At 35.9% G+C, this 27,398-nt stretch overlaps 1 protein-coding gene across 1 annotated transcript in view; it reads left to right on the top strand.

Annotated features, from left to right (window-relative positions):
- The window catches only part of LOC100019541 (galactocerebrosidase-like), a 101,069-nt gene that overhangs the window by 17,435 nt on the left and 56,236 nt on the right, over positions 1-27,398 (top strand). The window contains exons 4-7 of the mRNA XM_007472678.3: positions 1,387-1,500; positions 3,325-3,464; positions 4,302-4,340; positions 10,453-10,583. Of these exons, the coding sequence (XP_007472740.1) occupies positions 1,387-1,500; positions 3,325-3,464; positions 4,302-4,340; positions 10,453-10,583 (424 nt within the window). The remainder of the gene's footprint in view (positions 1-1,386; positions 1,501-3,324; positions 3,465-4,301; positions 4,341-10,452; positions 10,584-27,398) is intronic.

Raw genomic sequence — 27,398 nt, forward strand, 5'->3', positions numbered from 1 at the left:
CCAATAAGAGTGCTTCCTGATTCCTGCCCCATCTGGGGTAAGTAAGGGAGGCAGGGGGTTGGTTGGGATGGGTGGACATGGGGTGGCACTTGGTCTGGATTGGGGTGGAGGTGGGGCAGCACCGCCATCTCCAAAAGGTTCCCCATCATTGCCCTAGGGCTTGGCACTTGTTGATTCTGTGGTGTTTTTTGCTGTGCTTGGTGAGACTGAGGCTAGAGAAGTCAGAGAGACCTTCCTCCCTGTTTGTCCTTGATTGCTGTTATGAGAGAGAGAGAGAAATGGGTTTAAATATATAAGTGAGAAGTTGGTTTTACAGAAGCTGAGGCGGGCCTTGGCCCGCATGCTAGGAACTAATGACAACAGGTTCTGGAACTCAGAGGGAGGATTTGAGGAGTCACTAACTGCTGCTGGGGGTTTTTGCTTCCTGTCTCTGGAGCTGAGTGGAGATAAGATCTGATCTCTGTTGGCTCCTGGGTTGATAAAAGCTACAGTGAAGTGTTCCTACCTGCTGAGAAGTGCCTTCTTTATTCAGAAGATTAACCCTAAAGAATATCTGTGTAACAACTGGCCTGATCTGATCCAAAGATGGTGTTGGTGAGGGCCTGAGCCCAAACTCCTGCCTGGCCCAGCTGGGTTGAACTCACCCATCAAGAGTTCAATCCTGATTATGTTTGGAGAACTTTTATCTTATAAACCAATCTGGAGCATTAATTAGATTCAGGTGTTAACAGTAAGGTTTGGGGAATCTCAGCCAGAGACAGGACAGGACTTGACTTAGGGAGCTTCAAGCAAAAGAAGCACTTCCTGTGAGGGAAATTTAGAAGGGGGAGGCTAGTGAGATTTATTAGAGCTAGGGAAACCCTGTTCCTTAATCCTCCCATCCTAATAATTTTTTTAATATAAATAAATCCCTTTTATCTGTTCATCAACACTGTCTTGGAGGCCTCATCTTATACTGGTCCCAGTGAGTAGGGCCTTCACCGAGTATACCGAGGGATCACATATACCTCAGTATATTAACTTATTTCACTCCTCAGCTTCCCTCCTGACTCTTATCTGGTTTTGCAGTTTTTAGCATTGATTTTGTAGAGTTTTTTCTGATGGTTTGTGGAGGAGTTTGGAGAGCAAGGGAGCCTCACACTCTACTTGGCCATCTTCACACAATCCTGAAAATTTCTAAGGACTAGAGGTTCTAAGCAAGCTCTAAATATTTCTTTCTGTGTGCAGGTTATTTAATTATAAAAACATATTAAATGTTGGCCAAAATATTGACCAGTCATTCATATTTGAATCTGGAATACTGTTTCTTAGAAGTGTGTTTTTAGTAACATAGTTGAGCTGTAAACTAAAAATTTATTTGCCTTTTTTCCCCTCTGTTCTGTTTAGATGGCACTGAGCCCTCCCATATGCACTATAAAGGCGATGAGAACTATTTCCGGGGCTATGAATGGTGGTTGATGAAGGAAGCTAAGAAGAGGAATCCCAATATTAAACTTATTGGTTGGAAATTTAATATTTGATTCTCCTTCAGAGATTGCCTATCCAGATGAGTAAAGCTCTCATTACTTTATAATGGCATTACTCTTTATTCTTTGAACATGAATTTGATTTGGGAAATAAACTAAATTATTAGAATCAATTCTAGTAACAACCCATTCACTGGAGATTCAGATGACTTGACTAATTGCTTAAATCAAATATCTAAAAGGCTGAACATTAATATCAATTTTATATTCTAGAACAAGGTATGATTATAAAGTCACATGACTTTTTTTTAAGGGTACATTTTCTAAACTCAGAGTAGTTGTAGAAAAGAACTTCAGAGTATTGTGAACAATTGTAACATTATCAGAATGGGAATTGTCTCAGGGTGAGTGACTAGAGAAGCTCAGTTACTGGAATAACACTTAGGGGCATCACCTGTTTATATATTTATATATGTTATAAAAATGTTTTGTATGTTCAGATTTGGCATTCTTACTAAATCAGTTCTGTTATTTCTGTTTTCACATCATAAATACATGATTATTGATTGAGGGGACCTTAGAAGGCATTTAGGACAACCTCTCATTTTAAAAATGTGGAGACTAATGATTTAAAAGGTTAATTCATTCATTTATTTAAAGTCACACGGGGACAAGAGATTGAGTTGGAATTCAGACTCAAATCCCCTTATTCCAAATCTAGCACTCTATGTTGTGTACTTGTATGCTGCCCTGCCCCCAATATGTATCTGTATGTATATAATCTATAGCATAATATAATGGTATAAACTCAATGAGAGATCAGTAAATTATTACTCTCTTATTATATATGGTAACATAATTATAGCACATACATGTGCTATATTATATCATAACATATGCATATATTATATAATAATATATACCACTATATAGTAAATACACAATACTTTATAATATAATAATAGTATATATACATTATTACATAAAGTAATATGTTATATACTATAAAATATATACCACAATATTCAATTATATATAACACATGAAGTATTAAATGTATTATATTAATATATATTAACTCTATTATAGTTAGTATATTATATAATACTATAAATATACAATATAAGTAGATATGATATATAATATATAAAATATAATAATATAAGATACTTTATATTTGTTTATGTACTGTGTACATACATGTACATGTACACATAGACATACACACATATATGTGTATATATATTTAATATATATAAATATATATAAATGATCTCTTAATGAGTTCATACTAATTTATTACTAACATTTAACTTGAGGTTTAGAATCAGATAGATTTGACCAAATTTACAAAATATTCTTCTCTATCCCCTGAAGCAGTAGGCACATTTCCTAAATTCAGTAAACATTTATTAAGTGCTTTCTATATACTAAGCAGACACTCTGCCATCAAGGAATTTACTATTTAATGGAGAAAACAATACACAAAAGGAAGCTCAAAGAGTAGCTTATATAGAGGAATTAAAGAAAAATGGGACTACTTGGACAGTTCTGAGCCTGCTATGAAGGATGACTTTGGGAGGAGTTTAATGTTCCACCCTCTAGCCTCTAGTCAAAGTGGAGAGGCAATTGACAGTTGAGAAGGTATTGAATATCAAAAAACATTTTGTTTTCCATTTAAAAAAATACTTTTAGTATTTTTCTAAAAGAACATTCTATCTACCTATTCTATCTGTGAAATTCATCAGATGTGTGTGTGTGTGTGTGTGTATGTGTGTAAAAAACTAAGCATTACTTTAATGTTGATTGACTTGCTCTATTAACTCAGCTTTTTATGCTTTGATTATCTCTTTCTTAGGATTGCCTTGGTCATTTCCTGGTTGGCTAGGTTCAGGTAGAAGTGATCCCTATGCCAATATGACAATGACTGCTTTATATGTTGTGTCTTGGATATTGGGTGCTAAAAAACATCATAATTTGGACATTGATTATATTGGGGTTAGTAATATATTTGAAGTTATCTTTCATTTTCATCTTTTTACCCTGCATCTTTAGTGAACTTTTATATATTTATATGCTACTATAGTCTATCATGTAACTGGCCCTCCTTGTCATCTGTTTAATTTTTAGTTTTGGTAATGTAAATGGCCTTTATTTCTTTGGAACTGTCATCCAGTCTCCTCTCTTCTTCTGTATATCCATCAGGGACTGAGAAACAGGAGAACTGTTTTCTAGTCACAGTCTTGTCACTAAGTAACTATGAGAGTTAGGGCAAGCAAATTCATCTCTGGGCCTTAGCTCCCCTAATCTGTAAAAGAGGAGAAAATGTTTCTTTGTGAGGGTGCTTCTGAAATTCTGTGATTGTCTAATCCTAATCCTAATGGCTTTCATTAATATTCCTTGCTATTATTCTTCCCATGGCCATTAAGTATTTGATGTGTCTATTTGGCTTAGTTATGTATTTCATGGATGCTCATTTAACAAGTTGAAATATAATTTGCTTACTAATATGTTAGTTGCCCTTAAGAATGTAGGCAAAGGATTAATTTTCTTAATCTGTTGTTTTGACATTTTTCTTTTATTCCCCCCCCCCCCCCGATTTCTATTACATTGTGCAGTATGTTTAATTACTTTAAAATAAAAGTTTTTTTTTTCTTTAAAGGTACCCTAATGTCTGATAAACCACAAATATGTGCATTCTCTAAGGACTGAAAGTAAAAAAAGTGACAGTCACATAATTCGAAATGGGAAAGGGGTTCCATTTATTATGGCTCTTGTTTTACATTTGAACTTTTATATTTCAACCTTATTTTAAATTTTGTTTTATTTTTTTAGATTTGGAATGAGAAAGAGCCTTACAAAACCTACATAAAGGTTTGTAGTACCTTGAAATGCTTTATTTCTGTATTGTTGGCAAAGGAAAATTATGAGCTCATTGAATTTGAAGCTGTGGCAACACCAAAACATTTGTATAATATGTTGCTTTTAACTTTATTGCTTAAAGTCTCCTAATCACCTTGGAGTCTTAGCATTTGTTTCATGCTATAATGAATTAACTCCAAAGACAATGAAATAGTAGCTCAGCACTATTTAGCCACTGCAGAGCCCAGCACAACATAGCATGGACAGCATTGGGAGGAACTGAGCCTAACAAAAGGTAGCCATGAGAGGAGAGGGTGGAACCCATGGCATCTGACTCAAACAACATCTGCAAAGTACTCAGTTTGGGACCCAAGAAGCAGCTTAGCCAATCCCAGGCATCAAATGACCACAATAGAAACTCAAGATAGTTTTCCACCCAAGGAATAGAGTTGAACTTCAACACATAGGCAGAAGTTGTGAAAAAAGAAAAAAAGAACAAAACCCAAATGAGTAAAAGACCAATAAAAAGCCTCACTCTAGAAAACTTATGTCAACAGAGATGACCAAAATATAAGCTCAGAAGAGAGCAGTACAAAAATGAAAAATGTGAGACACCTCAAAAGAAAATATGAAATGATGTCAGGCTCAAAATGAACTCCTGAAAGACCTCTAAAAGAGGATCAAAAAACAAATAGTAAGCTCAGTGGATTGAGAGTCAGGCCTTTAGACAGAGGGCCCTAGATTCAAATTTGACCTTAGACGCTTCTTAGCTGTGTGACCCTGGCCAAGTCACTTAAGTGCCATTGCTTATCCCTTACTGCTCTTCTTCCTTGGAACCAATACATAATACATTGATTTTAAGATGGAAATTGTGTTTAAAGAAAGAGTAAAATTTGGAAGAAAGTGTAGAAAAGAAAATTAACAGAAAAAGTCAGTGGCTTAGAACAAAATTCATTGAAAAAAAAAAAACAGCTTCCTAAATAAAGAAGTACAAAACCTTGAACAAGAAAATAACTACCTAAAAAAGGAAGTACAAATTCAAAAGAAGAAAATGGTTTCCTAAAAATTAGAATTGTACAAATGGAAGCTATTGACTCCTTAAGACATCAGGAAACAATAAAAGAAACTCAAAAGAATGAAAAAATAGAGAAAACCTGAAATTTTTCACTTGAAACACAATTGACCTAGAAAAAATGGATCTAGGTAAGATAACCAACAAATGATAGAAGTACCCTGATATCCTCAGACAAGAAAAGAAAATAGTAATTGAAAGAATCTAATAATCATTCCCTAAAAGAGATCCCAATTAAAAACTCATAGGACTCTTATAGCCAGTTTCCAGAATTCCCAGGCCAAGGAGAAAAACCTAAGCAGCCAGAAAAAAAACAAACCAACAAAAAACATTTCAAATATTATGGAACCATAATCAAGATTCACAGGACCTAGCAGTTTCTACATTAAAGGACTAGAAGACATGGAATATAATATTCTGGAAGGCAAACGATTTAGGACCACAATCAATTAACACCTACCCACCCAAACTGAGCATAATACTCCAAGAGAAGAAATTTATATTTAATGAAATAAAAGACTTCCAGGTATTTCTTATAACAAGACTATAGCTGGTAAACAAAAAAGAAAACTCAAGGGACTCAATTGGGCGATATTCATTAAATTCGTATGAGGGAAAATAGTAACCAGGATACTTAAGATGTCTTTGTTATAAGAGATATTTAAGGTACTTGTGGTACTCAAAAGAATCAGTGGGATTATCAGACTGATTACATTACTAGGTAGGAAAGTGATACTAAAGATACTTAAGATATCTACCTAGGTGATGTACTTAAGATACTGTATAGAGTGGAATTTTTGGGACCAAACTGACTATTACATGGGAAGTTAATAAGACATTTATGAGACTTGAGATACTTAAAAAATTTAAAATACTTAGAATATTCAAAGTACTGATAATATTTAAGAACTTTATTGCTATTAGGAGTATATAGAGAGAGTGCAAGGAGTAAGATGAATACAATGGAATGATAGATAAAAACAAAATTGAAAGATAAGAAAACATACTGGGAAAAGAGGAAAGGAGGTGGAAATGAATTATTTCACATGAGAAGACACATAAATCAATATAGTATGAATAATATGGGAGAGTAACAAGCAATTCCTGAACCTTACTCTCACTGGAATTGGCACAAAGTGTGAATGAGGTCCATATTTGGATTTAGAAACCTGTCTTACATTATAGGGAAGTCAAAAGGGGAGGGGGAATAAAAGAAGGGGGAGACAGACAAATGAGAGGGTAAATGAAGGAGGTAGTAATGTGAAGGAAAACATTTATGAACAGGGAAAGGCTGAAAGGAGAGAAAGAAAAAGATAGGGAAAATAAGAGGGAAACAGTAATTGCAACTGTGAATGTGAACAGGATGAAATCACTCATAAAGCAGAAGAAGATAACAGTGGATTAAAAGCCAGAATCCCACAATATGCTCTGTACAAGAAACACATTTAAACAAGGGGTCATACACAGAGTAAAAGGAAAAGGCTGGAGCAGAATATACTGTGCTTCAGTTAAAGTTTAAAAAATCAAAGGCGACATTTGTGATCCTAAACAAAGCAAAAGTGAAAATTGATCTAGGTTTTTTCCCTCAGAAAATAGATCTAATTAAAAGTGATAAGGAAGAAAATTAAAGCTTGATAAAAGTTACCATAGACAATGAAATATCAGCTCTAAACATATGCACCAAATGATACAACATCCAAATTCCATAAGGAAAAATTATATGAGTTATATGAGGAAATAAAAAATAAAACTATATTACTAGGGGACACTAAATTTCCCTTCTCAGAACTAGATAAATCAAACCAAAAAATAAACCAGAAAGAAATTAAGGAGTTGAATAGAATTTAAGAACTGTTAGATTTGATTGACTTCTGGAGAAAACAATGTGAATAAAAAGGAATATACCTTTTCCTCAGGAGTACTCTGGCACCTTCAGAAAAAGTGATTATGTAATAGGACATAAAGGCTTCAGAACCAAATGCAAAAAAGCAGAAATAATAAATGCATCCTTTTCAGACCATAATGCTATAAAAATTACACTCAATTAAGGACACGGTAGGGGAAAAAATACCAACCTTTTCTGTAAGAATCAGTGGGTCAAAGAACAAAACATTGAAATGATCATCAGAGTAGAAAGAGGAAAAGCAAATTACCAACAGAATAACCAATAAAGAGGAAATTAAAGCAATTGTTGGGTTGCATTTTGCCTATTTATATGCTGATAAATTCATGAATATTAAAAATGTAATTGCCCAGATTAACAGAAGAGGAACTAGAATAAACAACCCTATCTCAGAAAAAAGAAATTGAACAAATTATCAATAAATTACCTCAGATAAACCCATGAGCAAATTGATTCACAAGTGGATTCTGCTAAACATTTAAAGAATAAATTCTAATAGTCTACATTACTATTTGGGAAAATAGCCAAAGAAGGAATTCAAATAAATTCTATGACCCAAATATAATGCTGATGCCTAAATCAGGAAGAGAAAACAGAAAGAAAACTGTAAACCTATATCCCTAATGAATATGGATGCAAAAATTTTAAATAAAATACTAGCAAAGGGATTATGACAATATCTCACAAGGATCATATTCAATGACCCACATAGATTTTATACCAGAAATGAAAGGATATTTCAATATTAGGAAAATGATCAGCCTAATTGATCATATCAATAACAAAACCAATGGAAACCATATTATTTGAATAGATGCAGAAAAAGCTTTTGAAAAACTACATCCTTTCTCATTAAAAACAGTAGAGAACACTGGAATAAATGCAATATTCCTTAAAATGATTGATAGTATCTACCTAAAATCAAGTAACATCTGTAAGGGGATAAACTAGAAGCTTTCCCAATAAAATCAGTAGTGAAGCAAGGATGCCCATTATCACCATTACTATTTAATATTGTATGGGAAATGCTAACTATAGCAATAAAAGAAGAAATCAAAGGAATTAGACCAAGCAATGATGAAATAAAACTACCTCTCTTTGCAGATGATAAGATGATATACTTAGAAAATTAACCAAAAAACTAATTGAAGCAATTAACCATTTTAGCAAAGTAGCAGGATATAAAACAAACCCACAGAAATCATCAACATTTCTCTATACAACCAATAATACCCAACTGTAAGGAAATCCCATTTAAAATAATTATCAACAAAAAATACCTAGGAGTCTACCTGGCAAGATAAACTTAGGAACTGTATAAACACAACTATATGTTGATTTTCATACTAATAAAGTTAAATCTAAACACTTGGAAAAATATTAATTGCTCATGGGCAGGCCAAACAAATATAATAAAAATGACAATTCTACCTAAGTTAAATGACCTATTTAGTGCAGTATGAATAAAATGATCTAAAAATGATTTAATAGAACAAGAAAAATATTAACAAAATTCATCTGGAAGAACTAAAAGATCTAGAATATCAAGGGAATTAATGAAAAAAATGAAGGAAGAAGGCCTAGTTAAATTGAATCTCAAGATGTATTATAAAATTATTACCATCAAAACAATCTGGTACTCTCTGAGAAATAGAGTAGTGGACCAGTGGAATAGATTAGGCACTCAATCCAGAGCTGTAAATGACCATAGTGGCCTAGTATTCGAAAAACCCAGAGATCCAAGCTTTTGGAAGATGAACTCATTATTTGACAAAAACTTGTGAAAACTAGAAAACAATATTACAAAAACCAGGCACAGACTAACATCTCGTTCCCAAAACAAGATAAAGTAAAAATGCATATATGATTTAGAAATAAATTGTGATGAAACAAGACAACATGACATGTAAAATAGATAATTCTGACTAAATTAAAGTATTTCAACAATCAAAACCAAGGCAACCAAGATTTGAAGGGAAACTGGGGGAAAAATGTATAGTATATGACAAAGGCCTTTTTCTCAAATATATGCATAGCTGAATCAAATTTATTTTTAATAACAAATTTCTACATATGCTTTCCAAAGTTATATAATCCAAATTGTCTTTCTCCCTTATCCCCCTCTCCCCTTCCAGGGCTGGCAAGCAATTCAAACTGGGTTATGCATGTATTATCACAGAAAACATGTCTCTATATTATTTTTGTAAATGTATCTTATAAAACCAAAACCCTATAATATATTCAAATAAGGAAATGATAAATCATATGCTTCCATCTGCATTCTTACTCCAACAGTACTTTCTCCAGAGGTGGATATCAGTGAATCAAATTTATAAGAACATGAGTACCCCCCCCCCCAATTGATAAATGGTCAAAGTAGAATAGGTAATTCTCAGATGAAAAAATTAAGATGTATCCTTAGTCATATGAAAAATGCTCCAGATAATTATTAATTAGAGGAGTGCAAATTCAAACAACTTTGAGGTACTACCTCACACCTATCAGATTGGTTAGTAAGGGAAGGAATATGATAAATGGAGGGAATGCTGAAAAATTTGTACATTAATATTCTGTAAATGAAGCTGTGAACTGAAACAACCATTCTGGACAGTAATTTGGAACCAGGCCCAAAGGACCATAAAACTCTATCCTTTGAATTGGCAATAGCACTACTAGGTCTGTATCCCAAAGAGATTAAAGATAGGAAAAAAAAAAAACACCTACTTGTACAAAGGTATTTATAGGAGCAATGTGTGGTGGCAAAGAACTGGAAACCAAAGGGATATCCATCAATGGAGAAAGACTGAATGAGTTGTGGTATATGGTAAAAGTATTATTTCTTTAGAACAGTGGTTCTCAACCTTTCTAATGCCGTGACCCCACAATACAGTTCCTCATGTTGCAGTGACCCCAAACCAAAAAATTATTTTGGTGGCTACTTCAAAACTGTAATTTTGCTACAGTTATGATTTGGAATATAAATACCTGATATGCATTATGTATTCTCATTGCTATACATTGAGAGGTTGAGAACCACCACTTTAGAAAATTAATGTCATTAGATATTACTGAGTTATTTAATAAAATTTAAAATCCTTTTATTGCTTTTGCTTTTTGTGCATATGTTTTTTTTTTCTTTCCTGCTAAAGATCTTAAGAGAAAAGCTTAATGAAAAAGACCTGAACGGAGTGAAAATTATAGCCAATGATGACCACTGGGACCCCATTTCCAATTACTTGGGATTGGATCCTAGAATCCAGAATGCCATTGATGTTATTGGGTAGGAAATACTTTAGATTTGTTATTTTCTGTTTTTTCCCCATATATCATGAGTTTATCTGTCTTTTCCACATTTTTACAGCTTCATCTCTTCTCTGTTTCCTTGAATTAAATATACCTTTGATAGATTGGTAATTTTGTTTTTTTTTAACATGTAAATATTATTTTTAGGTCTTTTTATCATAGTATAAATATAGGTAAGATTTTTAGTCTAATAGAAAGGAGTCAAATTCATTGATATAGATATTCCAAATTAACAATTCTAAAAGAAAGTATGTGAGGATTCCACTTTTGGAATTGTAAAATTCTTATTGGATGAAATTGGCTTTCCTTGATGCTCATACTTTAAGGTATATAGATTTGCAATCTTGCCTTGATTCAGTTTCTGTTTTTTTTTCCTAATTCTTTTTTTTTTTAAACCCTTACCTTCCATCTTGGTATCAATACTGTGTATTGGTTCCAAGGCAGAAGAGTGGTAAGGGCTAGGCAATAGGGGTTAGGTGACTTTCCCAAGGTCACATAGCTGGGAAGTGTCTGAGGCCAGATTTGAACCTAGGACCTCCCATCTCTAGGCCTGACTCTCAATCCACTGAGCTACCCAGCTGCCCCCTTTTATCTAATCCTTATTCACTATTCCTTTCTATTTAGCTCCTTGATCCTAGTTTCAAATCTTAGCATTTTCAAACTAGAAGTGACCGTAGCCATAGTGAGCCTATCATCTAATTTTATAAATGTCACAGTGCTTAGAACTCAATAAGCACTTAACCACTTGTTGAATGACTGTTGACTGGTGATTGGGAAAAGCTTAATCTTGTATTAAATGCCCACTTTGTGTAGGAAACAATATTAGTTTTTCTGGGAGAAGATCTGAAAATTGAAAAATAGATATTTGGTTCCTACCCATATTAGTCTTCATTCAAGATTTATGTAATAATTACTATGTCATAGGTATCAGTGGTAGGTGCCAGGGATACAATGACAGAAATGAAATAATCTCTGTTCTAAGGAGCCTTTTTTTAGGGACGAGAGCATATATGCATAAATAAATACATACGAACAAATACACGTTAAGTGATCTTTTGGGGTGGGAGATGTTAACAGAGGTATGGGGTATCAGGAAAAGCTTTAATAGAAAGTGCAGGAGCAGATTTTGAAGAAAACAAGATTCTAAGAGGCAGATATGGGATATGGGAGAGGATTCTTATCTTGGAGGAGGACTCAGTAAAAAGTAAAAAGATGCAGAGATGAGAAAATGGAGTATTGTGTGTGTGTGATAATAAGATGTTTGACTATGCTATATAGTATGTGGAGTGGATTAATGATGAAAAGGTATGTTGAGACCAAGTTGTGAGGGGCTTTAAAAGCTAAACAGAAGAGCTTATATTTGATCTTCAGAGTTAATTAGGGAGACATTGGAGTTTATTGAGAAAGGAATTGACATTGCTAGATCTGGACCTTTGGAGTATCACTTAGGAAATTCTCTAGATCAGACCTGGGCAACTCAAAATCCAGTGCAACATAATGTAATGAATAAAAATTAATCTTGGAGACTTTACACTAAATTTCTAAGTATTTACCCATAAAGATAAAGGAGAGAAATTAGGTTATTGGCCTAATTACCTAACCTAACCAACCTGGCCTTGGTTGCAAGTCTTAGTTTCTGGATTGCTTGCTCAGTCCTGCCCTGACCACTTGCCAGAGATGGCTTACATATGCACCAAGATGGCTTAACAGTGATTGAAAGCTTCTTCCACAAGCCAAAAAACTGGCATAGTCCTCCCACTACTTTACAGGTTGGCTTTTTTAGTTCAGTCTAAACCCTTCCCTAAGATTTTCTAGTTGGCCAGAGTTTCATGCCAGTCCCTACACACCACCTTCCTTTAATTCCCACCAATCAGGAATCTTGCCTGCCATGCTGGCAAATTAAGACACTGTGACACTCCATTAGGTAAGTCTTTAGGGATTGGGTGGTCCCTCTAAATCAGCGGTTCTCAACCTCTCAATTTGTAGCAATGAGATAATGCATATCAGGTATTTACATTCCGAATTATAACTGTAGCAAAATTACAGTTTTGAAGTAGCCACCAAAATAATGTTTTGGTTTGGGGTCACTGCAACATGAGGAATTGTATTGCGGGGTTATGGCATTAGAAAGGTTGAGAACTACTGCTCTAAATATTTAATGCACACAATTGTAATGGTAATTCATGAGTTTTAAAGTCATTATGCAGTTCAGGATCTGTTTCTTTTTGAGTCAGCCACCACTTTTGGAGGAAGGATTGGAGAGAGGAGAGGCTTGAGACAGGAATATTAACTCTGAGGCTGTTGAAATAATGAAGGTGGGGAGTGTGAATCTTAAAATTTCTCAGACTTGTGAATCTTAAAAATTCTCAGACTCTACCTTAGAACATTTGGTTAGGACCATTCCCCATTTTAAAATAATGAAGGGACTTTGTTCAGGAATGTGGGAACTCTAACATTACTCCACCCATACGTAGACATACTTTAGGGGAAGATAAAGTCATAAAATCCTGATTGAACAATGAAAAGTCCCCAACTCATACTTAAAGTGAAGCAAGAACCCTTAAGCTAGGTCTCTTTTTTTAGATCTAATTCAAAAGGGTGCTAAGTACCTGTGAAGATCAAATTAATCAGGCAACTTGCAAAGGACAAGATTAGTCTACTCAGGTGTGAATTACTCAAAAGTTTTAGTCTTCTCAGGTGTGAATTAAGAATGGTCTGTCCTTTGGAAAACATCTACTGTGATTGGTAGATGTGAAAACTTAGGGGAGGTGACATAGGAGAAAATTCTCTTTAAAAGGAGGTCAGAAGGCCTCTGAAAAGAATTTAGCTTTGGAGCTGAATTGGAGGTCAGGAATCAGAGGAGGCTGCTTGAGCTCTCTCTCGGTGGCTGAACTTAGTGCAGCTTCCTGAGCTAAACTGGAGGGTCTCTCTGAACACTAGAGTTTTGCTTGGAAGGATCTTGTGGTGAGTTGATAAAAGACTGACTAGTGTCTCTCTTAAGGCTCAGGCCTAGGCCATGTTGGCCTAGGCCTTTTATACTAAATTTCTCTTATTCTCTCTCCTTTTTCTTAATTCCTTCATTTGTATTAATTAAAATCTCCATAAAAACCCAGCTGACTTGTGTATTTTCATATTTTGGGAAACTTCCCATGGCAACCACTTTATTTTTAATATAAAATCAAGACATAAAAAAATTATCTTTACAGTTTTGGTAATTCAAAGTCTTGAAACCATATTTTCACGGTCACAGTTTATGGCAACTACTCTTTTGACTATAAGAGGAGTGATGAGAATCTCAACTGGGGTGGTATCCAGGTGAATAGAGAGAAAGGAATGGATATAAAAGATGTGACAGTAGAAATGACATGAATTGGCAACTGATTCAATATGTGAGATGAATGAGAGTTGAGAGTTGAGTATAATAACCCTGATGTTGTAAACATTGGTGACTGAAAGAAGAGTGAATTAGGGAGGAAAGATGAGTTCTGGTTTAGATATGTTGAGTTTCATTACCAGATCAAACAGCATCCATTTAGAATTCTCTAACAGGCAAATTGAAGATGTGTGACTGGAGATCAGGAAAGAGATTAAGGTAGGATATATAAGTCTGTGTACAGAGTCAGTGATGCATTTAAAGAAAGAGTAGAAGAGAACCCAGGATTCAATCTTGGTTTAAATCACAGTTTGAGGTCATAATAAATAATAATAATAAATAATAATAAAGAACCAGCAAAGGAAACTGAGGAGTAGTTTGACATAGGAGAACTGAGGGAAATCAGTGTCACAAAAACTCAAGAGAGGAGAGTATACTGGAGGAGAAAGTGGTCAATAGTGTCATGTTAAAGAGAGATCCAGACTTCCAGGTAAACATGGCTGCAATCTAGACGCGGATCGCTTCCTCTCCCCAGCACCGAAAAAGCATGAAAAAAAAAAGAGCATGAAAATCATCTTTGGAAGAATGGAGGGAATCTCCATTACCCCACAGAAACGAAGAAAACCTGCCCATATCATCCAGACCTTGGACCAAAAAGGAAAGGGGAAAATAACCACCAAAGGGATGACTCACATGGCCCAAAATAAAGCCTCCAAGAAGAAAGGGAAAAAAGTGACTATTGAAGACTTTTATGGTGGGAGTACCCAAGGAAAAGAAGAGAAAGAGGATGAAATCCAAACAAAATCAAAACATGCCCCCCCAAAATGGAAATTATCTACAAGCTCTGGAAGAACTCAAATTGGAGCTTATCCAAAAGATAGAAACCTTATCGAAAGAAAAATGGGAGAAAGAGGTCATCAGTCTGATAGACAAGACTTCACAATTGGAGAAAGAGCTGGAAGCCTCTAACAAAAGGGTAGAACAAGCTGAAAAACAAATCCAGTACCTAAAGAACAGAAATAAGCAACTGGAAGATAGTGAGCTTGCAAAATAGCAAGAATTAATAAAGCAAAGCCAAAAAATTAATGAATTAGAAGAAAACATAAAACATCTCACTGACAAGGTGACAGACCAGGAAAACAGAGGAAGGAGAGACAACCTGAGAATCATTGGTCTGCCTGAAAAACCAGAGCTAAACAAAAATATCGATGCTATACTACAGGAGATTAAAGAAGAAAATTGCCCACATGTCCTGGAGCAAAGGGGCAAAATAGAAATAGAAAGAGTTCATAGAATGCCTTCTATACTAAATCCCCAAAAGACAACCCCCAGGAATGTAATCGCCAAATTCAAGAGCTTCCAAGCTAAGGGGAAAATCCTACGAGAAGCCAATTAAGAGGAGCTTCAGATATAGAGGGGCCCCCATTAAGGATCACACATGACTTAGCAGCTAACACGCTAATAGACCGCAAAGCATGGAACACGATATTTAGAAAGGCAAGAGAGCTGGGTCTCCAACCAAGAATCACCTACCCATCAAAACTGACTATATACTTCCAGGGGAAAGTATGGGCATTCAACAAAATAGAAGATTTCCAAGCATTTGCTAAGAAAAGACCAGAACTTAGTGGAAAATTTGATATCCAATCACAGAAAGCAAGAGAAACATGAAAAGGTAAATATGAAAGAAAGGGAAAAGGAGAAAAATCTTATCTTTTTCTTTAAGTTAAACTCTCTTCTATAAGGACTACATTTACATCAAATTATATATATATACATATATATATATATATTAATATGTGGGGAAAATGTATTGTGTAACTCTCAAAAATTGTATGCATCATAAGAGTAGTTAGAAGAATCATGCATAGGGAAAGATTAGGGCATCAGGAAGATTTGGTGAAAGGGGGACAAAGAAAGAAAAAGGGAGGGGGGAATTGATGATACTAAGATTTACTTCAAGAAATGGGGGGTGGGGAAACTAAATAGAATAATCTTTCCCACACAAAGATACACATGGGAAGGGGAGGGGAAGAACTCTCATATGAGAAGGAGAGGAAGAGAGCGTGAAGTGGTATTACTTAAACCTTACTCTCAGAGAAATCTACTCTGAGAGGGAAGAACATCTAGATCCATTTGGATCTTGAATTCTATCTTATCCAACAGGGTAAGAGAGAAAGGAAAATTAAGGAGGGGGAAGGAGGAGGGAGTATAAAAAGGGAGGGAAGGAGAGGGGGGAGGGGAAGGGAACTTAAAAAGGGAAGGGCCAGGAAGGGAAGCATATCAAGGGAGGGGACTAGGGGAACTGACCTAAAGTAAATCACTGGTTCAAAAGGTTATAGCTAAAGAAGAAAGGTCAGAATTAGGGGAAGATATCAAAATGTCAGGGAATCCATAAGTGACAATCATAACTTTGAACGTGAATGGGATGAACTCACCCATAAAACGTAGACAAATAGCAGATTGGATTAGAACCCCAAACCCTACCATTTGTTGTCTTCAAGAAACACATATAATGCAGGTTGATACTCACAAGGTTAGAATTAAAGGATGGAGTAAGACCTTTTGGGCCTCAACTGATAGAAAGAAGGCAGGAGTTGCAATCATGATATCTGACAAAGCCAAAGCAAAAATAGACCTTATCAAAAGGGATAGGGAAGGTAAACATATTCTGTTAAAAGAGAGTATAGACAATGAGGAATTATCACTAATCAACATGTATGTACCAAATGGTATAGCATCCAAATAATGGAGAAACTAGGAGAATTGAAGGAGGAAATAGACAGTAAAACCATATTAGTGGGAGACTTGAACCAACCACTATCAAATTTAGATGAATCAAACCAAAAAATAAATAAGGAAGAGGTAAAAGAGGTGAATGAAATCTTAGAAAAATTAGAGTTAATAGACATATGGAGAAAAATAAATAGGGAAAAAAGAAATACATCTTCTCAGCACCACATGGCACATTCACAAAAATAGATCATACACTAGGTCACAGAAACGTGGCATTCAAATCCAGAAAAGAAGAAATAATAAATGCAACCTTTTCAGATCATAAGGCAATAAAAATATTGATCAGTAAGGATACATTGAGAGCCAAATCAAAAATTATTTAGAAATTTAATAATATGATACTCCAAAATCGGTTAGTTAGAGAGGAAATCATAGAAACAATAATTTCATTGAGGAAAATGACAATGGTGAGACATCCTTTCAAACCTTATGGGATGCAGTCAAAGCAGTACTAAGAGGAAAATTCATATGCTTGAGTGCATATATTAACAAATTAGGGAGGGCAGAGATCAATTAATTGGAAATGCAAATCAAAAAACTTGAAAGCGAACAAATTAAAACCCCCCAGAAGAAAACCAAACTAGAGATCCTAAAAATTAAGGGAGAAACTAATAAAATCAAAAGTGATAGAACTATTGAACTAATAAACAATACTAGAAGCTGGTACTTTGAAAAAACAGACAAAATAGACAAAGTACTGGTCAATCTAATTAAAAAAAGGAAAGAAGAAAGGCAAATTAACAGCATCAAGGATGAGAAGGAGGACCTGACCTCTAATGAACAGGAAATTAAGGCAATCATTAAAAACTACTTTGCCCAACTATATGGCAATAAATATATCAACCTAGGTGATATGGATGAATATTTACAAAAATATAAATTGCCTAGACTAACAGAAGAAGAAATAGATTTCTTAATCCCATATCAGAAACAGAAATCTAACAGGCCATCAAAGAACTTCCTAAGAAAAAATCCCCAGAACCTGATGGATTCACAAGTGAATTCTATCAAATATTCAAAGAACAGCTAATCCCAATACTATACAAACTATTTGACATAGTAAGCAAAGAGGGAGTTCTACCAAATTCCTTTTATGACACAAACATGGTACTAATTCCAAAGCCAGGCAGGCCAAAAACAGAGAAAGAAAATTATAGACCAATCTCCCTAATGAATATAAATGCAAAAATCTTAAATAGGATACTAGCAAAAAGACTCCAGCAAGTGATCAGAAGAGTCATTCACCATGATCAAGTAGGATTTATGCCAGGTATGCAGGACTGGTTCAATAATTGGAAAACCATCCACATAATTGACCATATCAACAAGCAAACCAACAAAAATCACATGATTATTTCAATAGATGCAGAAAAAGCCTTTGATAAAATACAACATCCATTCCTATTAAAAACACTAGAAAACATAGGAATAGAAGGGTCGTTCCTAAAAATAATAAACAGTATATATCTAAAACCATCAGCTAATATCATCTGCAATGGGGATAAACTAGATGCATTCCCAATAAGATCAGGAGTGAAACAAGGATGCCCATTATCACCTCTACTATTTGACATTGTACTAGAAACACTAGCAGTAGCAATTAGAGAAGAAAAAGAAATTGAAGGCATTAAAATAGGCAAGGAGGAGACCAAGTTATCTCTCTTTGTGGATGACATGATGGTCTACTTAAAGAATCCTAGAGATTCAACCAAAAAGCTAGTTGAAATAATCAACAACTTTAGCAAATTTGCAGGATACAAAATAAACCCGTACAAGTCATCAGCATTTCTATATATTTCCAACACAGCTCAGCAGCAAGAATTAGAAAAATCCCATTCAAAATCACCTTAGACAAAATAAAATACTTAGGAATCTATCTCCTGAGACAAACACAGGAACTATATGAATACAACTACAAAACACTCTCCAAAAAACTAATACAAGACCTGAGCAATTGGAAAAACATTAACTGCTCATGGGTAGGATGAGCCAATATAATAAAAATGACCATCCTACCCAAACTTATTCATCTATTTAGTGTTATACCCATTGAACTCCCCAAAATTTTTTTTACTGATTTAGAAAAAACCATAATAAAGTTCATTTGGAAGAACAAAGGATCAATGATATTCAGGGAAACAATGAAAAAAAAAATACAAAGGAAGGTGGCCTTGCAGTCCCAGATCTCAGACTATATTATAAAGAAGAAGTCATCAAAACAATTTGGTACTGGCTAAGAGACAGAAAGGAGGAACAGTGGAATAGACTCAGGGTAAGTGACCTCAGCAAGAACATATATGACAAACCCCCAAATCCCAGCTTTTGGGACAAAAATCCACTATTTCATAAAAACTGCTGGGAAAATTGGAAGACAGTGTGGGAATGATTAGGTTTAGATCAACATCTCACACCCTACACCAAGATAAATTCAAAGTGGGTGAATGACTTGAACATAAAGAAGAAAACTATAAGAAAATTAGGCGAATACAGAATAGCATACATGTCAGACCTTTGGGAAGGAAAAGATTTTAAAACCAAGCAAGACTTAGAAAGATTCACAAAATGCAAAATAAATAATTTGGACTACATCAAATTAAAAAGTTTTTGTACAAACAAAACCAATGTAACCAAAATCAGAAGGAAAGCAACAAATTGGGAAACAATCCTCATAAAAACCTCAGACAACGGTTTAATTACTCAAATTTACAAAGAGCTAAATCAATTGTACAAAAAATCAAGCCATTCTCCAATTGATAAATGGGCATGGGACATGAATAGGCAGTTTTCAGATAAAGAAATCAAAACTATTAATAGGCACATGAGAAAGTGTTCTCAATCTCTTATAATCAGAGAGATGCAAATTAAAACAACTCTGAGGTATCACCTCACACTTAGCAGATTGGCTAACATGACAGTAAAGGAAAGTAATGAATGCTGGAGGGGATGTGGCAAAGTAGGGACACTAATCCACTGTTGGTAGGGTTGTGAACTGATCCAACCATTCTGGAGGGCAATTTGGAACTATGCCCAAAGGGTAATAAAAGACTCTCTGCCCTTGGATCCAGCCATAGCTCTGCTGGGTTTGTACCCCAAAGAGATAAGGAAAAAGATGAATATTCATAGCAGTTCTCTTTGTGGTGGCCAGGGACAAAGCATGAAGTCCTACAATATTTTTGTGATTCTCTCACTGTTTTGATGTTTGTATGACATATGTGTGTTATTAACCTTAAATCATAAAATAAATTAACATTATTATCATCATTATTGTTAGACAAGTTTTTATTTGCTTTCTGAGGAGGGAATTTTTAGTATGGCTAGAGTTCTAAGATAAAGGTGTCCTTTTTCTAGTTGTGACTGCAACATCCCAACTTCCTGGATAATAACAAAGTTTGTTGACTAGTCATGACATCTAGTACCTGTCCTCTCATACTGCCATTTATGGGGAAAATTGCCTTTTTTTTCTCTATTCAATTATTTTTAATTCTCTAATGTGGAGGTAATAACTTTTCCATAACTGGGCTTTAATCGTAATGACATCAGTAATACCATTGCTAGTAGGCATTTTATTAAGCAACCTCAGGAGGTGACTGTATTAAAATGAGTAAAAGGTCTATAATATATTTTAAAATCTATTTTCATTTTATAAGTACTTTGTTTCTTGTAAAGCTGTTGAAGGGATATATTTACTGTTCTGCTTACAGAACAGTTACAGAATCCTTTATTATGATTTAGCAGTAAGAATGACTTTAGAGTTCAAATCCCATAATTCTCTTTAGGGATATCTAAAAATTGACATATGTTACTCATGAAATTTTATTTTTATTATAAATGTTACAAGTGTTAAATAAAGTAAACATTTCATGAAACCTTTAACTTGGCATATTTTTATATCCCAGTGTAATGATATTTTATCTGACCATTAATTCTAGGTGCTCCTTTTCAAAAATTTACATTATCTATCTATCTATCTATCTATCTATCTATCTATCTATCTATCTATCTATCTATCATCTTCCTATCTATCCATCCAATCTATCCATCAGTAAAATCTAAATTCATATTGGCCTCAGTCTCTTACTAGCTGTGTGAATCTAGGTAAGTCACTTAACCCTGTTGGCCTCAGTTACCTCATCTGACAAACCACTCATATCTTTGCCCCCCAAAACCCTAATTAGGGTCACAAAAATTTGGAAGCAATTATAAAACAGCAACAACTTCCTATCTCCACCAGCAAGTATAGTGGCCATCTACAGGATGATTCAATGATCCTACTGATGATTGGCACAGAATCTTTGACCATTTCATACTTTCTGGGCCAGTTCATCTCTCTTTAGGAAACTTGATTTCTCCATGCCACCCACCCCCTCCCTCCAGCCCCTCCACCATATTGGTGCTGAACTCAGTACAGATACCTTATTGCCTTTGTCCTACTGTTGGTCAAAACTGCCAAGCTCAAGTGATCCACTAGTCCTAGCATCTCTGGCAGCAAGGACTACAGGTACCATAAGACCCAGCTGGGTGTTTGTGTTGTAATAGGTGATTATTTGATTGATAAATGATAACTAATGATCAGAGCTGCCAATCTCCTCCCTCCCTTTCTTCCCTTCTCACCCTTCCTGTTTGTTCCTTCTCTTCCAACTGATTCTTCTGTTGATCTCTCTAAATCAACTCAGGGTGAGTTTTATGATGTCTCAAATAAAATACTTTTTCTTTTCTTTAAGATTAAGTGGGGAAGAAGGGAAAGATAAGGAAATGGAAGGAAAGAGGGTTTGGGGTTTCCCTAACACTAGAATAATTCCTAGGTTGGAGGATGATGGAATATAGTTCAGATTGGGTTTACAGGTCTGGAAATTCAGTCACTGTAGCACATCAGAGAGAGCTGGACTTTTGTTCTTCTTTCTTTCTATTCCCAAGCCAAGAGACCCCTTCTTCCTTTCTGTCTCCAAGGCAAAAAGATCCAGATTTCAGTTTGTCTCCTTTCCCAACAGTCTTTTCTGGTCCTCATTCCAATTAGAATGTTCTCTTGAGTGACAGCTCAGTAGTCCCAGCTACTCCAGCTCTGTTGCAAACTTTTCCTTCCACAACATTACACTGTGTGTAAAAAATGCAAAAGCATTTTCTGTATCCCACTTCATATACTATATAGTGTATAGTTGTATACATACTACATACATACATAAATAGTTCTTCTACTTATGGCCTGTATAACTTTAGGCACTCAATCTCAGTGAACCTCAGTTTCTGTAGAGGTTGCCTGCAACCTTAATATTTTCATGGGTGAACACCTGAGGAGATTGGAAACTGAGGGAAAATGGGTAAAGGTGGGAGAGAGAGACAGATAGACAGACAGAGAGAGAAAGGAATAAAGTATTTAAAAAACATGGGCTTCATCTTGCTTCTCTAATGGTACTGAGAGAGAGGAAGCTGCACGTGGTCACAATCTTTTACTGGAAAATTGAGGAATGTGGAGTGGGAGATAACTAATGAAAGTGATATGGCATAGGATTTAACATTGGTTCAATTGACAATCATGTAATCATAGAGGAGGAGGTTAATCAAACATGTGACCTGGTAGGGAATCTGGTCTGTCAAGATAGGAGCTAGGACCCTGTGGCAGCTAACGCCCTACCCAGGAATAATGACCTTTAGACTGTAGGTTTTGAGAGTGGTCAAAATGAATAGAGTTCCAGTTAAATACAATGATCAAGAAATAATATGACCATGCATCTAGTATATGAGCACATAGGTTACAATATCAGTACATCAATAATACTTTCAAGATGATAATATACCTGGGATACTACAGTTTCCTCATGTACAAAGTGAGGAGATTGGACCAAATCACCTGTAGATTACTTCTAGCTCTAGCTTTAATCCTATGATCCAATGACATTAGAATAACAGATTAAGTGAGTGAATGTGAACATGATGCTATTCATAAGTCCTGTTGTCTTTTAGTCAAGAAATGATGTATGATATCCTATTGGTAGAGTAGGAAGAACACTGGACTAAGAATAGACCTGTAATTGAGTCCTGGCTCTTCTACTGATTTCATGGGTAGTTCTTGGCAAATAATTTCCTTTCTCTAGGTTTAGCTCTTTTATCTCTAAAATATGCAGGTTACCCTAGAATAGGAAAAATCTTAAGTGAGAGATCTCTGATATCCTTATGATTATTTTAAAAGTTTTTTGGTGATTGTCTCATGTAAGATAAGGATGATATTCCAAGTGAAATTAGGTTTGTGATTAACAGTGGAGAAGACATTGTTTATTCAATTCAGTTCATTATAACACTTCATATTAAGTTACTGCTTGGTGCAAGACACTGACTAGATGCCAGGACTACAAAGGCAGAGATAAAACAGTACCTTGAAGAAGATTAGATTATTTTAAAAGATTATACTATGAACTATAAATTCAGGAAAATTGAGGGAGTGCAGAGAACACTTAACTGACTGGGAGGTTCAGGAATGACTTTATGTAGGTCATGGTACTAGAACTGATCCTTGAAGGAAGCTACAGATTCTTAGGAGACAGGTGAAGAAGGAATACTTATTCAGGCATGCAGTCTAAATTGTTCAAAGTGGAGATTTGTTTGGTGATAGAAGATTGTTTTTGTTGTTCAGTCATGTTGTCTGACTCTTTACGACCCTGTAGACCATCAAATGATAGGCCCTTCTATCCTCCCCTATCTCCCTAAGTCTGTCCCAAGTTCATGGTCATTTTTTCCATGACAACTCTATTTATCTCATCCTTTGCTGTTCCCTTTTTTTTCTTCTTTTTTTTAAAATTTTATAGTATTTTATTTGATCATTTCCATGCATTTTTCATTAAAGACAAAGATCATTTTCTTTTCCTCCCTCCCACCCCCCATGGCCGACGCGTGATTCCACTGGTATCATATGTGTTCTTGACTCGAACCCATTGCCATGTTGTTAGGATTTGCATCAGAGTGTTCGCTCAGAGTCTTTCCTCTGTCATGTCCCCATAGCCATTGTAGTCAGGCAGTTGCTTTTCCTCGGTGTTTCTACTCCCTCAGTTTGTCCTCTGCTTATGGATAGTGGTTTTTTCTCCTTGATCCCTGCAGATTGTGCAGGGGCATTACACTGCCACTAATGGAGAAGTCCATTACGTTCAACTTTGCTGTTCCCTTTTGCAGTTGCTCTCAGTGTTTGCTTGAATTTGCCCTCAGTCTTTCCCAGCATTAGGGACTTTTCCAATGAGTCCTGGCTTCTTATTATGTGACCAAAGTATTTATACTACAACTTCAATATTTGACTTTCCAGTGAATAGCCTGAATTAATTTCTTTAACTGTTGACTGATTTGGTCCCCTTGCTGTCCAAAGGACTCTCAAATGTCTTCTCCATCACTGCAATTCGAAATATTGATCCTGTAGGACTCAAATTTAGAAAACAGCTGGTAGGCCAGTTTAGCTAGGTGAGAAGAGGTCACTCCTTTTATTTGGAAAAGAAGGGGGGAACCAATTTGTAAAGAGCTTTAAATGCTAGTCAGGAGTTTCCATTTTTTTTCCCCTAGAGTAGTAGAGAATTACTGATGATTTTTACTAGGGAAAGACTTGAGTCTTTGGGAATATTAATTTAGCAGTTTTATAGATGATAGTTTGGAGAAGAGAAAAATCAGAAATAGCAATCAGCAATTCTGGGGTGTGGTTAAAGTGTGTTGAAGTGTGAGGGGATGAAGGTCTAAACCCGGGTTGAGAGTTTTGTGACTAGAGAGAAGGATATAGATATGAAAGATTAAGAGAGAGAAGACAAAACTTGGTGGCTAATAAGATGTGTCAATATGATGGGGAATAGGTGGAGAATTTCTAGTACTAGGTGTTGTTGACAATGTGAGAAGCTAAAAAGGACTCAAGTAGGATGAAAAAAGGCCATTAGATTTATCAGTTAAGAGATCAGAGCTAACTGTACAGAGTATAGTTTCAGGCTATTAGGGGGATCTGAAAATAGAATGGAGGAAATTTATAGGTAGTGAGTGAGTAAACAGAAATCCTGAGTAATATGAATGAATTGTAAAATTCAATCTGAGATCCTTCCTAGCTTGAGACTAGAGCCTATGGACTCTTTTTTTGGATTAATATTTTATTTCCTCCATTTGCTGTTCAGAGAACAAATTTTACTTAGAGTTTCATGAAAATGAAGATAATTTTTTTTGCCATTCAAATTAATAAAGTCTCTGAAATCTGCCTTGAGTTCTTGTTGCCCAGCTTAAGAACCCGTGTTCTAGATCAATGATCCTGTGGATTTCTTTATTCAGGAGGAAAAATGGCAGTAATGTAAAGGGTGGCAGAGTCAAACAGATGCTTTTTGAGGATGGGGGAGACCTGAGATATACTTGAAGTTATTAAGCATAAAGCTAGTAGATAAAGATAGAGTAAAAATGAGAGAGAATGAAGTAGAGAGCCTTGACCTTGAAAAATAGAAGAATAGAAGAGAATTGTGATGATATATTTGGATTTTGGGAGATGATATAAAAGAGAGGAGGGAACTCATGACAGAGAACCTTCCATCTTAGTTAATTAGGAAAAAAGATTTTCTGCTGAAAAAGGAAAAGGTCCAGAAAAAGTTAGAGTGGTTTTAGGACCTTAATGAGACAAAATAAGGCTTTGAAGAATGTCAGAAAAGAACAAAAGTCTTGTCATACAGTAGAGAGGGCCCAGTTGAAGTAAGATAGTATGTTTTTATTCGACCCAGATGGCATAGTTGCATGGCTTTTCCCAGTAGCACTTGTGAGGAAATTTAGAAGACATGTCATATGAATAGCACATGTTTGGGGTTCAGTAAGATATGGACAGCAATGGGACAAAGGGACAAGTATTTGTAGGGTAGTGAAATTGGTCTTTCCTGGCATGAAAACAATGGAGGGAGAAAAGTGAGGGAAGGGTCAGGAGAATGGAGAAGAACAGAGGAGCTGTGGGTCCTAGTAAAAATATACAGTTTTAGAAGGAATAAGGCAGACAGAGAAATGAAGGATTAGGTAATTATAGTTAGAGATAAATAGTAAATTGTAATTGGCTGGCTAACTAGAGCATTTGTTAAGCATCTGCTATGTGATAGGGATTCTGCTAAGCACTGTGGATACAAGAAGGCAAGGAAGACAGTCCCTACCATCAGGCATTTATATTTTAATGGGGAAAATGAATACATAAAGGAGGCTGGAAATCAGAGGGGTAGAGGGAAGATAATGGAGCCAGAGTGTATGGTAAAGAAGCAAGGGAATAGCATTCTGGACTCCAGCAAGATAAGGTAAAAGCTGACCTATGAGAGACTCAGGAATGAAATCCAGACTACCTAGTGCAGGGATCCCCAAACTTTTTACATAGGGGGAGGGTCAGACTATAAAAAAAAAACAAAGAAAAACTAAGAATAAATCTATATACCGCTGTCTGGGATAGCAGAGGCTGCAGCGCTGGCTATGATGGGTCTGTCACACCTTGCACAGGCCCATCACTGCCACCACTATATGGGGCAGCAGTACACACAGTGCGGAATCCCCTCCCCCAGATCGCTGCTCACCATGCTGATGTCTTCCATTGTGCAACAACATAATCCTTTGTGGGCACCTCATTCTCATTCAGTTACTCTCAGAACAAGGTACCACACAAAGGATTATGTCACCGGAAGTGGTACTGTACTTGAGTGACAACGTGCTTTGTGGCACCATCACATACTGTGCTTCTCTCACTGACCACCAATGAAAGAGGTGCCCCTTCCGGAAGTGTGGTGGGGGCCGGATAAATGGCCTCAGGGGGCCGCATGTGGCCCACTAGTTTGAGGACCTCTGACCTAGAGGGAGGGGGTGGAAGTGATAGTCTGAGTAGATGAGTCATGGCTAAAGCAGGCCAGTGGATGATATGGGATGAGAGGCTCTAAGAAGTAACTCTGCCTGTGTAGAGGTGGTCAAGTTGCAGTAGAAGTTGAAGGTGTTGATTTGCTGGGAGTCTAGGACATTTAAGAGGACATCTGTTAGTGTGTATGTGTTTAAGTTCTCAAGTGTGAAGGCAGGTTTAGGATGGAAATGGCCATGAATGAGATAGTGAACGTCTTGAGAAAGGAATGAGAATGACCTGAAAGTCACAAGATATGGCAAGGTTTTGGATGGAGTAATATAGACTTCTGGGGTATTCAGTGAGAAAGTCTGGAGGGCTATTAAAGAAGGTGAGTGGCATCTGTATGGGGGAGTATGAGACAAGGTGGCCCTGAATCAAGTGTCTTCTGGAAGTACCAGAGAGCCAGAAGCCAGAAAGATCTAGGAAGAGTGGAGATTTGTTAATAATAGAATAGGAGTTTCAGAGGGCCTGGTAGATAGAAAGAGAAGAGGAAGAGGAATATGAAGGGGAAGGGCCTATTAAGACATGGTGGGAGAATGTTGTTGACTCAGTCACAGAGATAAGGAGGGAGCAAGAAGAGGGAGTTTTCACCAGTCATGAGATGGGGGAAGCACAACTTGATTGGAACCCCCATCTTCTGAGACCTTGGGATGGCCAAGTGCACTGTTGTTGCTATGGACAAGTGCTGTTAGTAACAAATGGCTTTATTATTCTGAGCATTGGGTACCTGGGAGTGTAGGTGAAGAATAGTTTTGACTGGGCCTCTGGATGAG

Source organism: Monodelphis domestica, chromosome 1, assembly GCF_027887165.1.
Source record: "Monodelphis domestica isolate mMonDom1 chromosome 1, mMonDom1.pri, whole genome shotgun sequence".
In the NCBI taxonomy this organism is placed as follows: Eukaryota; Metazoa; Chordata; class Mammalia; order Didelphimorphia; family Didelphidae; genus Monodelphis; species Monodelphis domestica.